A 16,189-nucleotide genomic window follows, 5' to 3' on the forward strand; every position below is an offset into this window, starting at 1 on the left:
GCTCTGTGTGTGACGGGGTAGAGCCATAACCTCCCCATCGGCCCTGCCCTGAGTGTGAGAGTGGCGGTGCCCCAACCCCTTGATCAGCCCTGCTCTGTGGGTGATAGAGGGCAGTGCCCCAACCCGCTGATGGGCCCTGCTCTGTGTGTGACGGGGGCAGCGCCCCAACCTCCTGATCCACCTGCTCTGTGCGTGACAGGGGGCAGTGCCCCAACCCCCTGATGGGCCCTGCTCTGTGTGTGACAGGCGGTGGCGCTGCAACCTCCCCATCGACCCTGCCTTGAGTGTGACAGGGGACGGTGCCCCAACCCCCCAATCGGCCCTACCCTGATCGTGACTGAGGGTGGCATCACAACCTCCCGATCACCCTGCTCTGTGCATGAAGGGGCGACGCCCCAACTCCCCAATGGGCCCTGCTCTGAGCCCGACCAGGGGCTGCACCTAGGGATTGGGCCTGCCCTCTGCCACCCGGGAGCAGGCCTAAGCCAGCAGGTTGTTATCTCCCGAGGGGTCCCAGACTGCGAGAGGGCACAGGCCGGCCTGAGGGACCTCCTTCCCCCCCGAGTGCACAAATTTTTGTGCACCGGGCCTCTAGTCCTATATAATAAAAGGCTAATATGCAAATCGACCAAAGGGTGAAATGACCAGTCGCTATGATGCGTACTGACCACCAGGGGGCAGATGCTCGATGCAGGAGCTGCCCCCTGGTGGTCAGTGTGCTCCTACAGGGGGAGCGCCACTCAGCCAGAAGCTGGGCTCAAGGCTGGCGAGCGCAGCGGTGGTGGCAGGAGCCTCTCCCGCCTCTGAGGCAGCGCTAAGGATGTCTGACTGCCGGCTTAGGCCCGCTCCCTGTGGGCTCCTGCACCGTGAGAGGGCACAGGCCAGACTAAGGGACACCCCCCTCCCCAATGCACGAATTTCGTGCACCGGGCCTCTAGTATATAATAAAAATATTAAAAATTAGTTTCAGAGAGGGAGAGAGAGGGAGAGAGAGATAAAAAACATCAATGATGAGAGAATCATTGATTGTTTGCCCTCTGCACACCCCACACTGGGGATCGAGCCCCCAACCCGGGCATGTGCCCTGCCTGGGAATTGAACCCTGACCTCCTGGTTCATTGGTTGATGCTCAACCACTGAGCCCTGCCGGCCGGGCTGGTAGCTAAATTTCTTATCAATGCTGAGCGATGGTGAAAGCCTTCAGCCTGGTGGATGCCTTATTTTTTTAAAAATATCCTTTATTGATTTTTTACAGAGAGGAAGGGAGAGGCATAGAGAGTTAGAAACATCGATGAGAGAGAAACATTGATCAGCTGCCTCCTGCACACCCCCTACTGGGGATGTGCCTGCAGCCAAGATACATGCCCTTGCCCGGAGTCGAACCCGGGACCCTTCAGTCCACAGGCCGATGCTCTATCCACTGAGCCAAACCGGTTAGGGCTGTCTGCCTTATTTTAATGGAAATTCCATCAGCATTTTCCAGGTCATGGTGGCTACTGGGCCTGTAGGAAACAGGGCGTGTGTTGGCATTTGCAGGGGACCTGTCCGCGGGGGGCGCTCCCTCCTGCCCCCCAGAGCCTGTGAGGCAGCGAGAACATGGCCTGGAGGAGCAAGACCTAAGCCCCCCACCCTCACCCTCACGTGTGGTCGCCGTGGCAGTGAGTGTTCCTCTCAGGGTCACAGTCAGGGAAACATCGCTGCCAGGCCCGCCGTCTGCTGAAGGTTGGGACACACTTCCTGCCCTCCCCCCTTTGGCAACGCCGAGCGCGTGTGTACCCTGTGGTTGTCCCTGTGGTTGTCCCGGAGGCAGGAGTTGCTCAAGGAAAGCCGGGTGTCCGTTTGCACAATCCGTGCTGCGCCCACCGCCCAGCCCCCTCTCCCCTCCGCCCCTGTGGCCGTGGGTGAGACGGGCGGCTGATAAAAGGCGGGAGGCACAGAGTTGTCACCAGTTGCCTGTTGCCAAGCCGACGCCATGGCAGGTTCCGTGGCCTGGACAGGTGAGTGGGCATCGTCAGAGCTGGGGAGGCGCCTGGGGGCCCTGCGAGTGGGGCCACCCCTCCCCCTGCCCTTCGCCTGCGGGACCCCATCCCTGTCCTGCAGTTCCCGGGGTATCAGCCCGAGACCGTCTGTCACAAGGACAGTTTCCTCAACCGGCTGAGATGAGCCCTTCTCCTGTCCCCAAAGCCCGCTCAGAGCGGCCCTGCCCCTGCCCCTGCCCCTGCCCCGGCCTCGTCCCAGAGCAGCCCTGCCCCTGCCCCTGCCCCTGCCCCTGCCTCGTCCCAGGGCCACCCTGCCCCCGTCCCTGTCCAGCTTCCTCCCAGAGCGGCCCTGCCAAGGGCTCAAGCTGATCCCACGCGGGTTGCCCACAAGAGGGCACCTGGGCCACGGCCCTGAGTCTCCCTGTGAGTTAGGTTGAGGGGGACCCGAGGGCACTGGAGGTGGCACAGGCCTCGCCTAGTCCTGCCAGGTGCCCTCGGCCGCTCTGTGGGGGGCGCAGGCCTCAGCTGGGGGCAGTCCGCCCAGCCTCCCCGAACGGCCTTGTCAGCCCCAGAAGGTCTTCGTCCCAAAGAAACACCCCAAATCAGTGTTTCCCCAGATGTTCCCCCCGCCCTCCCCTGCCCTGCCCCCACCCTCCCCCCCTGCTTCGGAGGGCGCAGCTCAGGAAACCTGCCTTGGCCTGGGGGGGCCAGAGGGCCGGGGGGGCTGGGGGGACCTCATGGGGGGCCTGGGGAGCCTGGACCCAGTGCCCTCCTGGTCCCTCGGGCAGAGGAAGCTGGTCTGTGGGAGGCTGTCCGGGCTGCAATGGCCTTGGGGACAGGACGGTGGACGATACCTGACCCTCCGCCTCTCTCTGCTGCAGGTTTGCTGGCCCTGCTGCTCCTCCCATTCGGTGCGTGTTGTCTGCAGGCTCTGCCCCCCCCAACTTCCCCAGCTCAGCTGTACCCCACCTCTCCCTGCCCTCCCCCACCTTCCCTGGCTCAGCTGTACCCCTCCCCTCCCCCCTCCCCGCCCTCCCCCGCCTTCCCCAGCTCAGCTGTACCCCACCTCTCCCTGCCCTCCCCCACCTTCCCTGGCTCAGCTGAACCCCTCCCCTCCCCCCTCCCCGCCCTCCCCCGCCTTCCCTGGCTCAGCTGTACCCCTCCCCTCCCCCCTCCCCGCCCTCCCCCACCTTCCCTGGCTCAGCTGTACCCCTCCCCTCCCCCCTCCCCGCCCTCCCCCGCCTTCCCCAGCTCAGCTGTACCCCACCTCTCCCTGCCCTCCCCCACCTTCCCTGGCTCAGCTGTACCCCTCCCCTCCCCCCTCCCCGCCCTCCCCCGCCTTCCCTGGCTCAGCTGTACCCTGCCCCCCCCACCCTCCCTGGATGCCAGGCCCCAGCGCCCCCTGCTGACTGGCATTTCTCTTCATGCCCCCCCCCCCCCCAGGCTCCCCTGAGAAGCTGGTCTGCTACTTCACCAACTGGGCCCAGTACAGACAGGGGGCCGCACGCTTCCTGCCCCAGGACGTGGACCCCGACCTGTGCACGCACCTCGTCTACGCCTTCGCGGGCATGAAGGAGCACCAGCTCAGCGCCGTCGAGTGGAACGACGAGCAGCTGTACCGGGACTTCAACGGCCTGAAGCAGAGGTGAGCTGCGCGGAGGGGCCTCCCAGGGCCGGGCCCCCAGCTCTGCAGCCTGGGGCGACCCGCCGTGCGGCCGTGGGTCCCGCCGTGTGGCTGTGGACCAGTCCCTCCCCGTCTTTGGGCTTCTTGGGCTCCATGGGGGCGACGAGGTGGACAGGGACCCCGGGCCCTTGGTTTAGGTCCAGGTGGGATCCTTTGTCCTAAAATCCGTCCATCTGTCCATCTGTGCGTCCGTCCGTCAGCTCTGGTGTCTGCCACCTTGGCCACACCCCCCTGAGGGTCTGTCCTCAGCCGGCTGGGTTCTCCGGTCCCAGCCTAGAGCCCCGGCCTGTGCCCCCACCCGCCAGGGCGCCCGCAGCCGGCGGAGCCGGGCCCAGCCTGACCGCCCTCTGTCCTCTCCAGGAACCCCCGGCTGAAGACGCTGCTGGCCGTCGGCGGCTGGAACTTCGGCACCCAGAAGTGAGCTGGCCGTGAGCGCCTGTGCGGGGGAGGCCTCGCTGGGGTGCGGACAGGGCAGGGGGTTCGGGGCGTTAGAGGGGACACGGCCTGCGTTCTGGGGTGGCCGCCTCTGGGCTGCTGGTGCCCCATCGGGCGGGTTAGCGCCGAGCTCCTGTGCACCCCCTTGCGGGCCTCAGTGTCCTTGGTAAACGGGTGGAAGGAGGCTCCGGCCGTCCCCCGCAGCGCCCAGGCCCCGAGAACTTCTGCTCCTCGGACGGGTGTCCCAGGCGGCCTGGGCGTGGGGCCCGATGGCCCAAACCCGGGCGTGTCTGGGGCGTCCGGGGTGATGTGCGGAGGTGGCGCAGTGGGTCTGGGCGCCGGCCTCCCAGGAAGCCCAGACACGCGCTCCCCGCGCCCCGGACCCTCTCGCCCCCGTGCCCCCCGCGGGCTCAGCCGGCGCCGGCCCAGCGTCCATTGAAGAACTGCGGCTCCTCGAATTAAGTTCTTTCCTGAAAGTGACTGAGCAGGAGGTCGGTCTTCAAGTCAAGGCCCCAACTTCCTACAGGGACACTGAGGACGGGTGGGGGTTCCCTGGGCAACTTGGGGCTCCCTGGGCTGGTGACGTAAGAGCACAAAGCGCCCCCCAGCGCCCGGCCCTCCAGCCTCCATGTGCCCGGATGTCGCCGTTTGGGGGCAGGACACGTGGCTGGGCTGTCCCTTCTCGGCCTGGCCCGTCTCACCCGCAAACACCCGGCGCCCTCCCGGCCGAGACACGAGGGGTTTGTCGTGGCCGCTGGGGAGCGAGTGGCCCACACTCCGGCCCCCCACAGGTTCACGGACATGGTGGCCACAGCCCAGCACCGCCAGACCTTCATCACCTCGGCCATCGCGTTCCTGCGCAAGTACGACTTCGACGGCCTGGACCTTGACTGGGAGTACCCGGGCAGCCGGGGGAGCCCCCCGGCCGACAAGCCACGCTTCACCCTCCTGGTGCAGGTCAGGCTGGTGCGGGGGGTGCTGCTGTGGGAGCTGCTGTGGGAGCTGCTGTGGGTGCTGCTGTGGGGGGTGCTGTGGGAGCTGCTGTGGGTGCTGCTGTGGGAGCTGCTGTGGGTGCTGCTGTGGGAGCTGCTGTGGGTGCTGCTGTGGGGGGGGCTGTGGGAGCTGCTGTGGGTGCTGCTGTGGGAGCTGCTGTGGGTGCTGCTGTGGGAGCTGCTGTGGGTGCTGCTGTGGGGGGGGCTGTGGGAGCTGCTGTGGGTGCTGCTGTGGGTGCTGCTGTGGGGGGTGCTGTGGGAGCTGCTGTGGGTGCTGCTGTGGGGGGTGCTGTGGGAGCTGCTGTGGGTGCTGCTGTGGGTGCTGCTGTGGGAGCTGCTGTGGGTGCTGCTGTGGGAGCTGCTGTGGGTGCTGCTGTGGGGGGTGCTGTGGGAGCTGCTGTGGGTGCTGCTGTGGGAGCTGCTGTGGGAGCTGTGGGAGCTGCTGTGGGAGCTGCTGTGGGAGCTGTGGGAGCTGCTGTGGGAGCTGCTGTGGGAGCTGTGGGAGCTGCTGTGGGTGCTGCTGTGGGAGCTGCTGTGGGAGCTGCTGTGGGAGCTGCTGTGGGTGCTGCTGTGGGAGCTGCTGTGGGTGCTGTGGGAGCTGCTGTGGGTGCTGCTGTGGGAGCTGCTGTGGGAGCTGCTGTGGGAGCTGTGGGAGCTGCTGTGGGAGCTGCTGTGGGAGCTGCTGTGGGAGCTGTGGGAGCTGCTGTGGGTGCTGCTGTGGGAGCTGCTGTGGGAGCTGCAGTGGGAGCTGATGTGGGAGCTGTGGGAGCTGTGGGAGCTGCTGTGGGTGCTGCTGTGGGAGCTGCTGTGGGTGCTGTGGGAGCTGCTGTGGGAGCTGCTGTGGGAGCTGCTGTGGGAGCTGTGGGAGCTGCTGTGGGAGCTGCTGTGGGTGCTGCTGTGGGAGCTGTGGGAGCTGCTGTGGGAGCTGCTGTGGGAGCTGTGGGAGCTGCTGTGGGAGCTGCTGTGGGAGCTGCTGTGGGAGCTGCTGTGGGTGCTGCTGTGGGAGCTGTGGGAGCTGCTGTGGGAGCTGCTGTGGGAGCTGCTATGGGAGCTGTGGGAGCTGCTGTGGGTGCTGCTGTGGGAGCTGCTGTGGGAGCTGCTGTGGGAGCTGTGGGAGCTGCTGTGGGAGCTGCTGTGGGAGCTGCTGTGGGTGCTGCTGTGGGAGCTGCTGTGGGAGCTGCTGTGGGAGCTGCTGTGGGTGCTGCTGTGGGAGCTGTGGGAGCTGCTGTGGGAGCTGCTGTGGGAGCTGTGGGAGCTGCAGTGGGAGCTGCTGTGGGAGCTGCTGTGGGAGCTGTGGGAGCTGCTGTGGGAGCTGCTGTGGGAGCTGCTGTGGGTGCTGCTGTGGGAGCTGTGGGAGCTGCTGTGGGTGCTGCTGTGGGAGCTGTGGGAGCTGCTGTGGGTGCTGTGGGAGCTGCTGTGGGAGCTGCTGTGGGAGCTGCTGTGGGAGCTGTGGGAGCTGCTGTGGGAGCTGCTGTGGGAGCTGCTGTGGGAGCTGCTGTGGGAGCTGTGGGAGCTGTGGGAGCTGCTGTGGGTGCTGCTGTGGGAGCAGCTGTGGGAGCTGCTGTGGGAGCTGCTGTGGGAGCTGTGGGAGCTGCTGTGGGTGCTGCTGTGGGAGCTGCTGTGGGAGCTGCTGTGGGAGCTGCTGTGGGAGCTGCTGTGGGTGCTGCTGTGGGAGCTGCTGTGGGTGCTGTGGGAGCTGCTGTGGGTGCTGCTGTGGGAGCTGCTGTGGGAGCTGTGGGAGCTGCTGTGGGAGCTGCTGTGGGAGCTGCTGTGGGAGCTGTGGGAGCTGCTGTGGGAGCTGCTGTGGGAGCTGCTGTGGGAGCTGCAGTGGGAGCTGATGTGGGAGCTGTGGGAGCTGTGGGAGCTGCTGTGGGTGCTGCTGTGGGAGCTGCTGTGGGTGCTGTGGGAGCTGCTGTGGGAGCTGCTGTGGGAGCTGCTGTGGGAGCTGTGGGAGCTGCTGTGGGAGCTGCTGTGGGTGCTGCTGTGGGAGCTGTGGGAGCTGCTGTGGGAGCTGCTGTGGGAGCTGAGGGAGCTGCTGTGGGAGCTGCTGTGGGAGCTGCTGTGGGAGCTGCTGTGGGTGCTGCTGTGGGAGCTGTGGGAGCTGCTGTGGGAGCTGCTGTGGGAGCTGCTGTGGGAGCTGTGGGAGCTGCTGTGGGTGCTGCTGTGGGAGCTGCTGTGGGAGCTGCTGTGGGAGCTGTGGGAGCTGCTGTGGGAGCTGCTGTGGGAGCTGCTGTGGGTGCTGCTGTGGGAGCTGCTGTGGGAGCTGCTGTGGGTGCTGCTGTGGGAGCTGTGGGAGCTGCTGTGGGAGCTGCTGTGGGAGCTGTGGGAGCTGCAGTGGGAGCTGCTGTGGGAGCTGCTGTGGGAGCTGTGGGAGCTGCTGTGGGAGCTGCTGTGGGAGCTGCTGTGGGTGCTGCTGTGGGAGCTGTGGGAGCTGCTGTGGGTGCTGCTGTGGGAGCTGTGGGAGCTGCTGTGGGTGCTGTGGGAGCTGCTGTGGGAGCTGCTGTGGGAGCTGCTGTGGGAGCTGTGGGAGCTGCTGTGGGAGCTGCTGTGGGAGCTGCTGTGGGAGCTGCTGTGGGAGCTGTGGGAGCTGTGGGTGCTGCTGTGGGTGCTGCTGTGGGTGCTGTGGGAGCTGTGGGAGCTGCTGTGGGAGCTGTTGTGGGAGCTGCTGTGGGTGCTGCTGTGGGTGCTGCTGTGGGAGCTGCTGTGGGAGCTGCTGTGGGTGCTGCTGTGGGAGCTGTGGGAGCTGCTGTGGGAGCTGCTGTGGGAGCTGCTGTGGGAGCTGTGGGAGCTGCTGTGGGTGCTGCTGTGGGAGCTGCTGTGGGAGCTGCTGTGGGAGCTGTGGGAGCTGCTGTGGGAGCTGCTGTGGGTGCTGCTGTGGGAGCTGCTGTGGGAGCTGCTGTGGGAGCTGCTGTGGGTGCTGCTGTGGGAGCTGTGGGAGCTGCTGTGGGAGCTGCTGTGGGAGCTGTGGGAGCTGCAGTGGGAGCTGCTGTGGGAGCTGCTGTGGGAGCTGTGGGAGCTGCTGTGGGAGCTGCTGTGGGAGCTGCTGTGGGTGCTGCTGTGGGAGCTGTGGGAGCTGCTGTGGGTGCTGCTGTGGGAGCTGTGGGAGCTGCTGTGGGTGCTGTGGGAGCTGCTGTGGGAGCTGCTGTGGGAGCTGCTGTGGGAGCTGTGGGAGCTGCTGTGGGAGCTGCTGTGGGAGCTGCTGTGGGAGCTGCTGTGGGAGCTGTGGGAGCTGTGGGAGCTGCTGTGGGTGCTGCTGTGGGAGCTGCTGTGGGTGCTGTGGGAGCTGTGGGAGCTGCTGTGGGAGCTGTTGTGGGAGCTGCTGTGGGTGCTGCTGTGGGAGCTGTGGGAGGTGCTGTGGGTGCTGTGGGAGCTGCTGTGGGAGCTGCTGTGGGAGCTGTGGGAGCTGCTGTGGGAGCTGCTGTGGGAGCTGCTGTGGGAGCTGTGGGAGCTGTGGGAGCTGCTGTGGGTGCTGCTGTGGGAGCTGCTGTGGGAGCTGCTGTGGGAGCTGTGGGAGCTGCTGTGGGAGCTGCTGTGGGAGCTGCTGTGGGAGCTGTGGGAGCTGCTGTGGGAGCTGCAGTGGGAGCTGTGGGAGCTGCTGTGGGAGCTGCTGTGGGAGCTGCTGTGGGTGCTGCTGTGGGAGCTGCTGTGGGAGCTGTGGGAGCTGCTGTGGGAGCTGCTGTGGGAGCTGTGGGAGCTGCTGTGGGAGCTGCTGTGGGAGCTGCTGTGGGTGCTGCTGTGGGAGCTGCTGTGGGAGCTGTGGGAGCTGCTGTGGGAGCTGCTGTGGGAGCTGTGGGAGCTGCTGTGGGTGCTGCTGTGGGAGCTGTGGGAGCTGCTGTGGGAGCTGCTGTGGGAGCTGCTGTGGGAGCTGTGGGAGCTGCTGTGGGAGCTGCAGTGGGAGCTGTGGGAGCTGCTGTGGGAGCTGCTGTGGGAGCTGTGGGAGCTGCTGTGGGAGCTGCTGTGGGAGCTGTGGGAGCTGCTGTGGGAGCTGCTGTGGGTGCTGCTGTGGGAGCTGTGGGAGCTGCTGTGGGTGCTGCTGTGGGAGCTGCTGTGGGTGCTGCTGTGGGAGCGCAGTGGGAGCTGCTGTGGGAGCTGCAGTGGGAGCTGCAGTGGGAGCTGTGGGAGCTGCTGTGGGAGCTGCTGTGGGAGCTGTGGGAGCTGCTGTGGGAGCTGCAGTGGGAGCTGCTGTGGGAGCTGCTGTGGGAGCTGCAGTGGGAGCTGCTGTGGGAGCTGCTGTGGGAGCTGCTGTGGGAGCTGCAGTGGGAGCTGCTGTGGGAGCTGCAGTGGGAGCTGTGGGAGCTGCTGTGGGAGCTGCTGTGGGAGCTGCAGTGGGAGCTGCTGTGGGAGCTGCAGTGGGAGCTGCTGTGGGAGCTGCAGTGGGAGCTGTGGGAGCTGCAGTGGGAGCTGCAGTGGGAGCTGCTCTGGGAGCTGCTGTGGGAGCTTCTGTGGGAGCTGCTGTGGGTGCTGCTGTGGGAGCTGTGGGAGCTGCTGTGGGAGCTGCTGTGGGAGCTGCTGTGGGAGCTGCTGTGGGAGCTGCAGTGGGAGCTGCCGTGGGAGCTGCAGTGGGAGCTGCCGTGGGAGCTGCCGTGGGAGCTGCTGTGGGTGCTGCTGTGGGAGCTGCTGTGGGTGCTGCTGTGGGAGCTGCTGGGGGTGCTGCTGTGGGAGCTGTGGGTGCTGCTTGGGAGCTGCTGTGGGAGCTGCTGTGGGAGCTGCTGTGGGAGCTGCTGTGGGTGTGGCTCTGCCCCAGGGGCGCTGTGTCGCACTTGCACGGCCCGGGTGGTTTTCAGACTTGGGGGCGCCTTGCTTGGGGCCCCCTTGCCTGTGCTCACGGAGCTGCCCCTGCAGGAGCTGGCGGCTGCCTTCCAGCAGGAGGCCGGGGCCTCGGGGCAGGAGCGCCTCCTGCTGAGTGCCGCCGTGCCCGCGGGGCGAGAGGCCGTCGCTGCCGGGTACGAGGTGGACAAACTCAACGGGTGAGTCTCGGGGGGGCCTGTGTCCTGGGGCGGTGGGGACAGCTCACCCCGGGGAGGGCTTGGGCCGCCCTCCCTCCAGATTCCTCTTTTGCTCTCACCCTTTTCCTCGGGAACTCGGTCTGAAAGTGAGCACCCCTGAGGAAGAGGGCAGCTCCCCGCACCCCCCAGCCGAGGGCGAGGGCGCTGGGGTGCAGCCAACAGCCAGCCGGGAGGGAGCGGGTACTGGAGAGTCAGCTGCCAGCCTCACCGAGTGAATGAGAAAGGCCTCAGGAGGGGGCTGGGGAGCGCCGTCACCTTTCAGTGCAGATGGGGACCTGCACTCACACGCTCACACACGCTCACACACACATGCTCACACTCACGCTCACACGCTCACACACACACACACGCTCACACACACGCTCACACACACGCTCACACACACGCTCACACATACATGCTCACATTCACATGCTCACACGCTCACACACGCTCACACACACGCTCACACACACACGCTCACACACACACCCTCACACTCACACACATGCTCACACACACACTCACACACATGCTCACACTCACGCTCACACGCTCACGCACACACACGCTCACACACGCTCACACACATGCTCACACGCTCACACACGCTCACACACGCTCACACACACACCCTCACACACACACATGCTCACACACACGCTCACACACATGCTCACACTCACACACACACTCACATGCGCTCACACACACACACGCTCACACTCATGCTCACACACACACACGCACGCTCACACACACACGCTCACACACACGCTCACACACGCTCACACTCACACACGCTCACACACGCTCACACACACGCTCACACTCACACGCTCACACTCACACGCTCACACTCACACGCTCACACACACGCTCACACACACACACGCTCACACACACATGATCACACTCACACATGCGCTCACACACACGCTCACACGCGCATTCACACACGCTCACACATGCTCACACACATGCGCTCACACACACTCATGCTCACACACGCTCACACACGCTCACACACACGCTCACACACACGCTCACACACACATGCTCACACACACGCTCACACTCACATGCGCTCACACAACGCTCACACACGCTCACACACACATGCGCTCACACACACACGCTCACACACGCTCACACACACGCTCACACTCACACACACGCTCACACTCACACACACACACACACACGCTCACACACACACATTCACACAAACACACACCTACCCTGCCTCTCACCCTGGGGGCCCTCCTGGGGCTGCCCTGTGGGGGGAGCCCCACCCCGCTCACTGGCCCCTCCCCCTCCCGCGCCCCCACAGGAGCCTGGACTTCATCAGCCTCATGGCCTACGACCTGCACGGCTCCTGGGAGCGGACCACGGGCCATCACAGCGCCCTCCACCCGAGGCCGGGGGAGCAGGGGGCGGCGGCTGAGCTCAACGTGGTGAGTGGCCGTGGGGGGCAGCCCCAGCCTCGGATGACGAGCCCAGGCTGCACACAGGAACCCCCTCTCCCGCCCCCAGGACTTCGCGGTGCAGCAGTGGCTGCAGCAGGGGACCCCGGCCAGCAAGCTGGTCCTGGGCGTGCCCACCTACGGGCGGACCTTCACCCTGGCCTCCCCGGCAGACACCGGGGTGGGGGCCCCGGCCACCGGGCCCGGCACCCCAGGCCCCTTCACCAAGGAGGCAGGGCTGCTGGCGTACTACGAGGTAGGCCCGCGGCCCCGGGCACGTGCACCCCATCCCTCGCCTGTCATCTCGGGTCGGTCCCAGCCCAGGGGCCTCGCCGACGCCAGGGTTGGGGGTCACTCGGTCTGAACCCCCCGCCCCCCCGTTCCCTGGGCTCCTGGGAAGGAACCCCCGTCTCTAGTGGTCCCGCCTCCCGCTCGCCCTCTCCCCCCAGGTGTGCGCCTGGAAGGGGGCCGCCCAGCACCGGATCCCAGAGCAGGAGGTGCCCTACGCCTTCCGGGGCGACCAGTGGGTGGGCTTTGACGATCCCGAGAGCCTCAAAGCCAAGGTGAGCCCCGGTCAGTTACCGCGCAGGCAGCCGGCTTGTGCTGGCAGGTCCTTGCAGAGGTGTGGACGGCGCCCTGGGGCGGAGGAAGGAAGGAGGGAGCCCCAGGCTGGCGGAGGGAGCCCTGCTGAAGCTAAGAAGGCAGAGAGGACGGCTGGAGGCCCGCACAGCCTGGCCTGCACGGGGGCGGGGAAAGTGTAGGGGGGAGGCCGCTGGAGGGGAGACTGGGGCCAGCAACGGCGCCTGCCCAGCCCCCTCCCCCCAGACTGACTCGGTGAGCCCTGGCCCTGGCAGGTTCGGGGAAGGGAAGCCGCCCGAGGGAACGGCCCTGCCCCGAGGAAGCTGGGGTGCAGCAGAGACGAGCAGGCAGGGAGCCCTGCAGACGTTGGGGAGCTTGTTCCCATGGCAACAGCTCAGCAAGGCGCCTGCACGCAGGGCCAGGGCAGGAAAGGCCCCGACGGCAGCTTCCACTGAGGGGCCGCGCCGTCCACCCCTCACCCCACCCAGACCGTCCTGCTGGGCCGGACCCTCCGCGTGACGCGCCGGCCGGGCTGGGCTCAGCCGTCTAGGCTCCCAGGCCCGGAGCCTCAACCGCTCTGGTCTGGGGGTGCTGGCGGGAATCGGCCCGCGGCCTCCAGCTCCTGCACCCCCTCCGTCCCCCGCAGGTCAGCTACCTGAAGCAGAAGGGACTGGGCGGGGCCATGGTCTGGGCGCTGGACATGGACGACTTCGCGGGCTCCTTCTGCAACCAAGGCCGATACCCCCTCATCAAGACCCTGCAGACGGAGCTGCGGGGTCCAGGGGCAGGTGGGAGCCCCTCCTTGAACTTGGGTCCTGGCTCCTCCTGAGGAAGTGGCTCCCCCCCGGCTGTGTCCCCCCGAGTCTCAGGCGCCCCCAAGGCTGAGGTGGCAATGCCCCCTCTTTCCAACGGCGCCAAAGCCCCTGGTGCTGGTGACGGGGCTCCCCCCAGCCCCGAGCCGGGCGGGCGCCGGCTTCTCTCTGTGGGAGGAAGTCTGCACCCTCACGCCGCGTGGGGCCTCCACAGCGGACGGCAGGTGGCCACTGACCGCCCACGACACCCGGTGCCCAGGTCTGCTGTGGGCCGTGGCCCTCGGTGCGGCTGTCAGCTGTTCTCCGCTGTGGGGGTGGGGGTGGGGCGCAGGGTGCGGAGCTCTGTCCACCCGTGGCTGCTGACTGCGTGCCTGTGGGTCGGGGACCTCTTGAGGGGGGGCCTCGGCTGAATCCTGACCGCTTTCCAGGTCTCCCACACTCGCCTTCGGAGCGCCCCCAGCCCGACATTCCCGCACCGAGCCCGCCCTCTGACCCCGAGGGTGGCCCCGGCCCTGGACGCGTCACCTTCTGCTACGGCCGGGCCGACGGGCTCTACCCGCACCCCCAGGACCCGTCCAGCTTCTACAGCTGCGCGGGCGGCAGGCTGCACCTGATGCACTGCCCGCAGGGCCTGGTGTTCAGCGCCGCCTGCCAGTGCTGCACGTGGGCCTGAGCCCCAGGCCCCAGCCCCAGCCCGGCCGAGCCTGCCCCCCGCCCCCCCCGCCAGCTCCCGGGCGAAGTCTGGCCCCTCAGCCTCTCCGTGGGCTTGGTGGCCGATCTTCCTGCTCTCGGCCGGCTCCTGGGCCCGGCTCCTCAGCTGCCTCTTTTACTGCGAAATAAACCCACTGCACCCGCGCCTGCGTGCGTGGCTCAGATCGCCCGGGAAGGGAGGCTGCGAGGGGCTGGCGTCAGGCAGGCACAGGTAAGGGTGGGCAAGAGGTGGTTGGCTCCGGCTGTGCCAAGCCCTGTGCCAGGGACACCGCAGGCTGCACACGCCCGCCAGCCGCTCCCGGGCACAGGCGGCCACACCTGGGACTCGGCCCCGCGAGCAGCGCTCCGCCTGCCTCCGCTCAGCGCCGTTCCCAGGATGCACACGAGGGGGCAGCAGAGAGGCGCCTTCCGGGCCCTCCACTCGCGTTGTTGTTCCCCAGCTGCCCGCGAGGGGGCGGGGAGGAGCGTTTCCCGCCTCGGGGGCCCGGCCTGCGGGCCTGACAGTGAGAACGCAGCCCTGGGCACAGCGCCCGGGAGCCCCGTGTCCGCTCTGCCAGCCGCTGGGGAGCCCGACTCGAGGGTCATGTCCTTCCAAAGGCCCCTCCGGTGCAGGCGGGTGGGCCAGCGCTCGCACAGGCTCAACCCCGTCCCCGGGTTCGGCTCAGTGACAGGCGGCACAGCCAGCGCCACAATCTAATCTCGGAACAATCCTTCGCCTCAAGCACTGCAGCCCTGTGTTGCGCTGGAGGCTGAACTTCCCTCCCCACCGTGTTTCTAAAGCCAGTGGCACCTCCCCTCCCCGGGTGGGGGTTCTGATCCGCCCGACAGGTAGGACCAGTCCCACTGTGTGCAGTCACAGCGGGAGGCGTCATCACAAAAGCACTCCTGGTCCGGGCGGGAGGTCCCTGAGCAGGCGGAGCCCCGGGAGGGGACGTGAGGAGTCCCAGCAGCCCAGGTGGCAGCTACGGCGGCTGAAAGTCACCCTTTCCCTGGATCCATGTGGTCCCGGGACAGACCCGCGAGGTCGGAGCCGCGGAGCCGGTGCCGGTGCCGGAGCCCGTCCTCCAGCAGCGCCTGCAGGCGGGAAGGTCGGGGAGCGGGCGGCTCGGCTGCCTGTGGGACCTGCTGTTATGAAACGTCCACATCCCTAACCTCATGCCTGAGCCTGTCATTTAGTTGTTTTTCTTCCTGATTAAGGTTTGATAACATTTATTGATCTTATTCCATAAAAATTTGATTTTGAAACCAACCAGCCAGTGGGTCTGGGCTGCCTGTCACTTCAGCAGAGACAGGGCTGGGTCCCGTGTGAGCGCCCATTCCGATCCCGCAACAGGTCAGCCAGACCTCTGCTCCGCCCTCCCCACAGGCAGTGCTGTGGGCACAGGGACAAAGATGACACAGGGAAGCAGAACTGAAGGCGGAGGGAGCAGGACAAGTGAACCAGTTACGGGGTACAGGCCAAGCACGGGGAGAGGGGGGACCCGAAAATAGAAACGCCTCCAGACCACATCGTCTCAGCCACGAGGATGTTCATCTCCCAAAATGACATGAAGGCTCAGGGCAAAAACTAACCCGAAACCTAACCCTAAACCTAACCTTATCCATACCCCTAACCCTAACACTATCAATAAACCTAACCCTAACCCTAACCCTAACCCTAACACTATCCATAAACCTAACCCTAACCTTAATCTCTAACCCTAACACTATCAATAAACCTAACCCTAACCCTAACCCTAACCCTAACCCTAACCCTAACCCTAACCCTAACCCTAACCCTAAACCTAACATTATCCCTAAGCCTAACCCTAACCCTAACCCTAACACTATCCATAAACCTAACCCTAACCTTAATCCCTAACCCTAACACTATCAATAAACCTAACCCTAACCCTAACCCTAACACTATCCATAGCCCTAACCCTACCCCTAACCCTAACCCTAACCCTAAACCTAACACTATCAATAAACCTAACCCTAACCCTAACCCTAACACTATCCATAACCCTAACACTAACCCTAACCCTAACCCTAACCCTAACCCTAACCCTAACCCTAACCCTAACCCTAACCCTAACCCTAACCTTATCCTTATACCTAACCCTAACCCTAACCCTAACCCTAACCCTAACCCTGGCCCTAACCCTAAGCCTAACCCTATCCCTAACCCTAACCCTAAACTTATCCTTATACCTAACCCTAACCCTAACCCTAACCCTAACCCTATCCTTATACCTAACCCTAACCCTAACCCTAACCCTAACCCTAGCCTTATCCTTATACCTAACCCCAACCCTAACACTAACCCTAACACTAACCTTATCTCTAACCCTAACCCTATCCCTAACCTTAACCCTAACCCTAACCCTAACCTTATCCTTATACCTAACCCTAACCCTATCCCTAACCCTAACCCTAACCCTAACAATAACCTTATCCTTATACCTAACCCTAACCCTATCCCTAACCCTAACCCTAACCCTAACCCTAACCCTAACATTATCTCTAACCCTAACCCTAACCCTAACCATAATCCTAACCCTAAA

At 65.4% G+C, this 16,189-nt stretch overlaps 1 protein-coding gene across 1 annotated transcript; it reads left to right on the forward strand.

Annotated features, from left to right (window-relative positions):
* Positions 1-1,734: 1,734 nt before the first annotated feature.
* CHIT1 (chitinase 1) lies at positions 1,735-13,788 on the forward strand. The gene is made up of 11 exons (XM_059658552.1): positions 1,735-1,997; positions 2,861-2,890; positions 3,423-3,624; positions 4,024-4,080; positions 4,890-5,055; positions 9,933-10,057; positions 11,409-11,532; positions 11,612-11,797; positions 11,991-12,104; positions 12,767-12,908; positions 13,361-13,788. The coding sequence occupies exons 1-11, from the start codon at positions 1,973-1,975 to the stop codon at positions 13,603-13,605; spliced, it is 1,416 nt and encodes a 471-aa protein (XP_059514535.1). The 5' UTR covers positions 1,735-1,972; the 3' UTR covers positions 13,606-13,788.
* The last annotated feature ends 2,401 nt before the right edge of the window (positions 13,789-16,189 follow it).

Source organism: Myotis daubentonii, chromosome 11 (assembly GCF_963259705.1).
Source record: "Myotis daubentonii chromosome 11, mMyoDau2.1, whole genome shotgun sequence".
NCBI lineage: Eukaryota > Metazoa > Chordata > Mammalia > Chiroptera > Vespertilionidae > Myotis > Myotis daubentonii.

What these genes read in the sequence shown, in the direction of transcription:
- CHIT1 (XM_059658552.1), top strand. Translation starts at nt 1,973, where the DNA reads ATGGCAGGTTCCGTGGCCTGGACAG. An exon ending in GAGGTGGACAAACTCAACGG is followed by an intron (nt 10,058 to 11,408) that starts GTGAGTCTCGGG and finishes GCGCCCCCACAG; the next exon opens with GAGCCTGGACTTCATCAGCC. An exon ending in CGGCGGCTGAGCTCAACGTG is followed by an intron (nt 11,533 to 11,611) that starts GTGAGTGGCCGT and finishes TCCCGCCCCCAG; the next exon opens with GACTTCGCGGTGCAGCAGTG.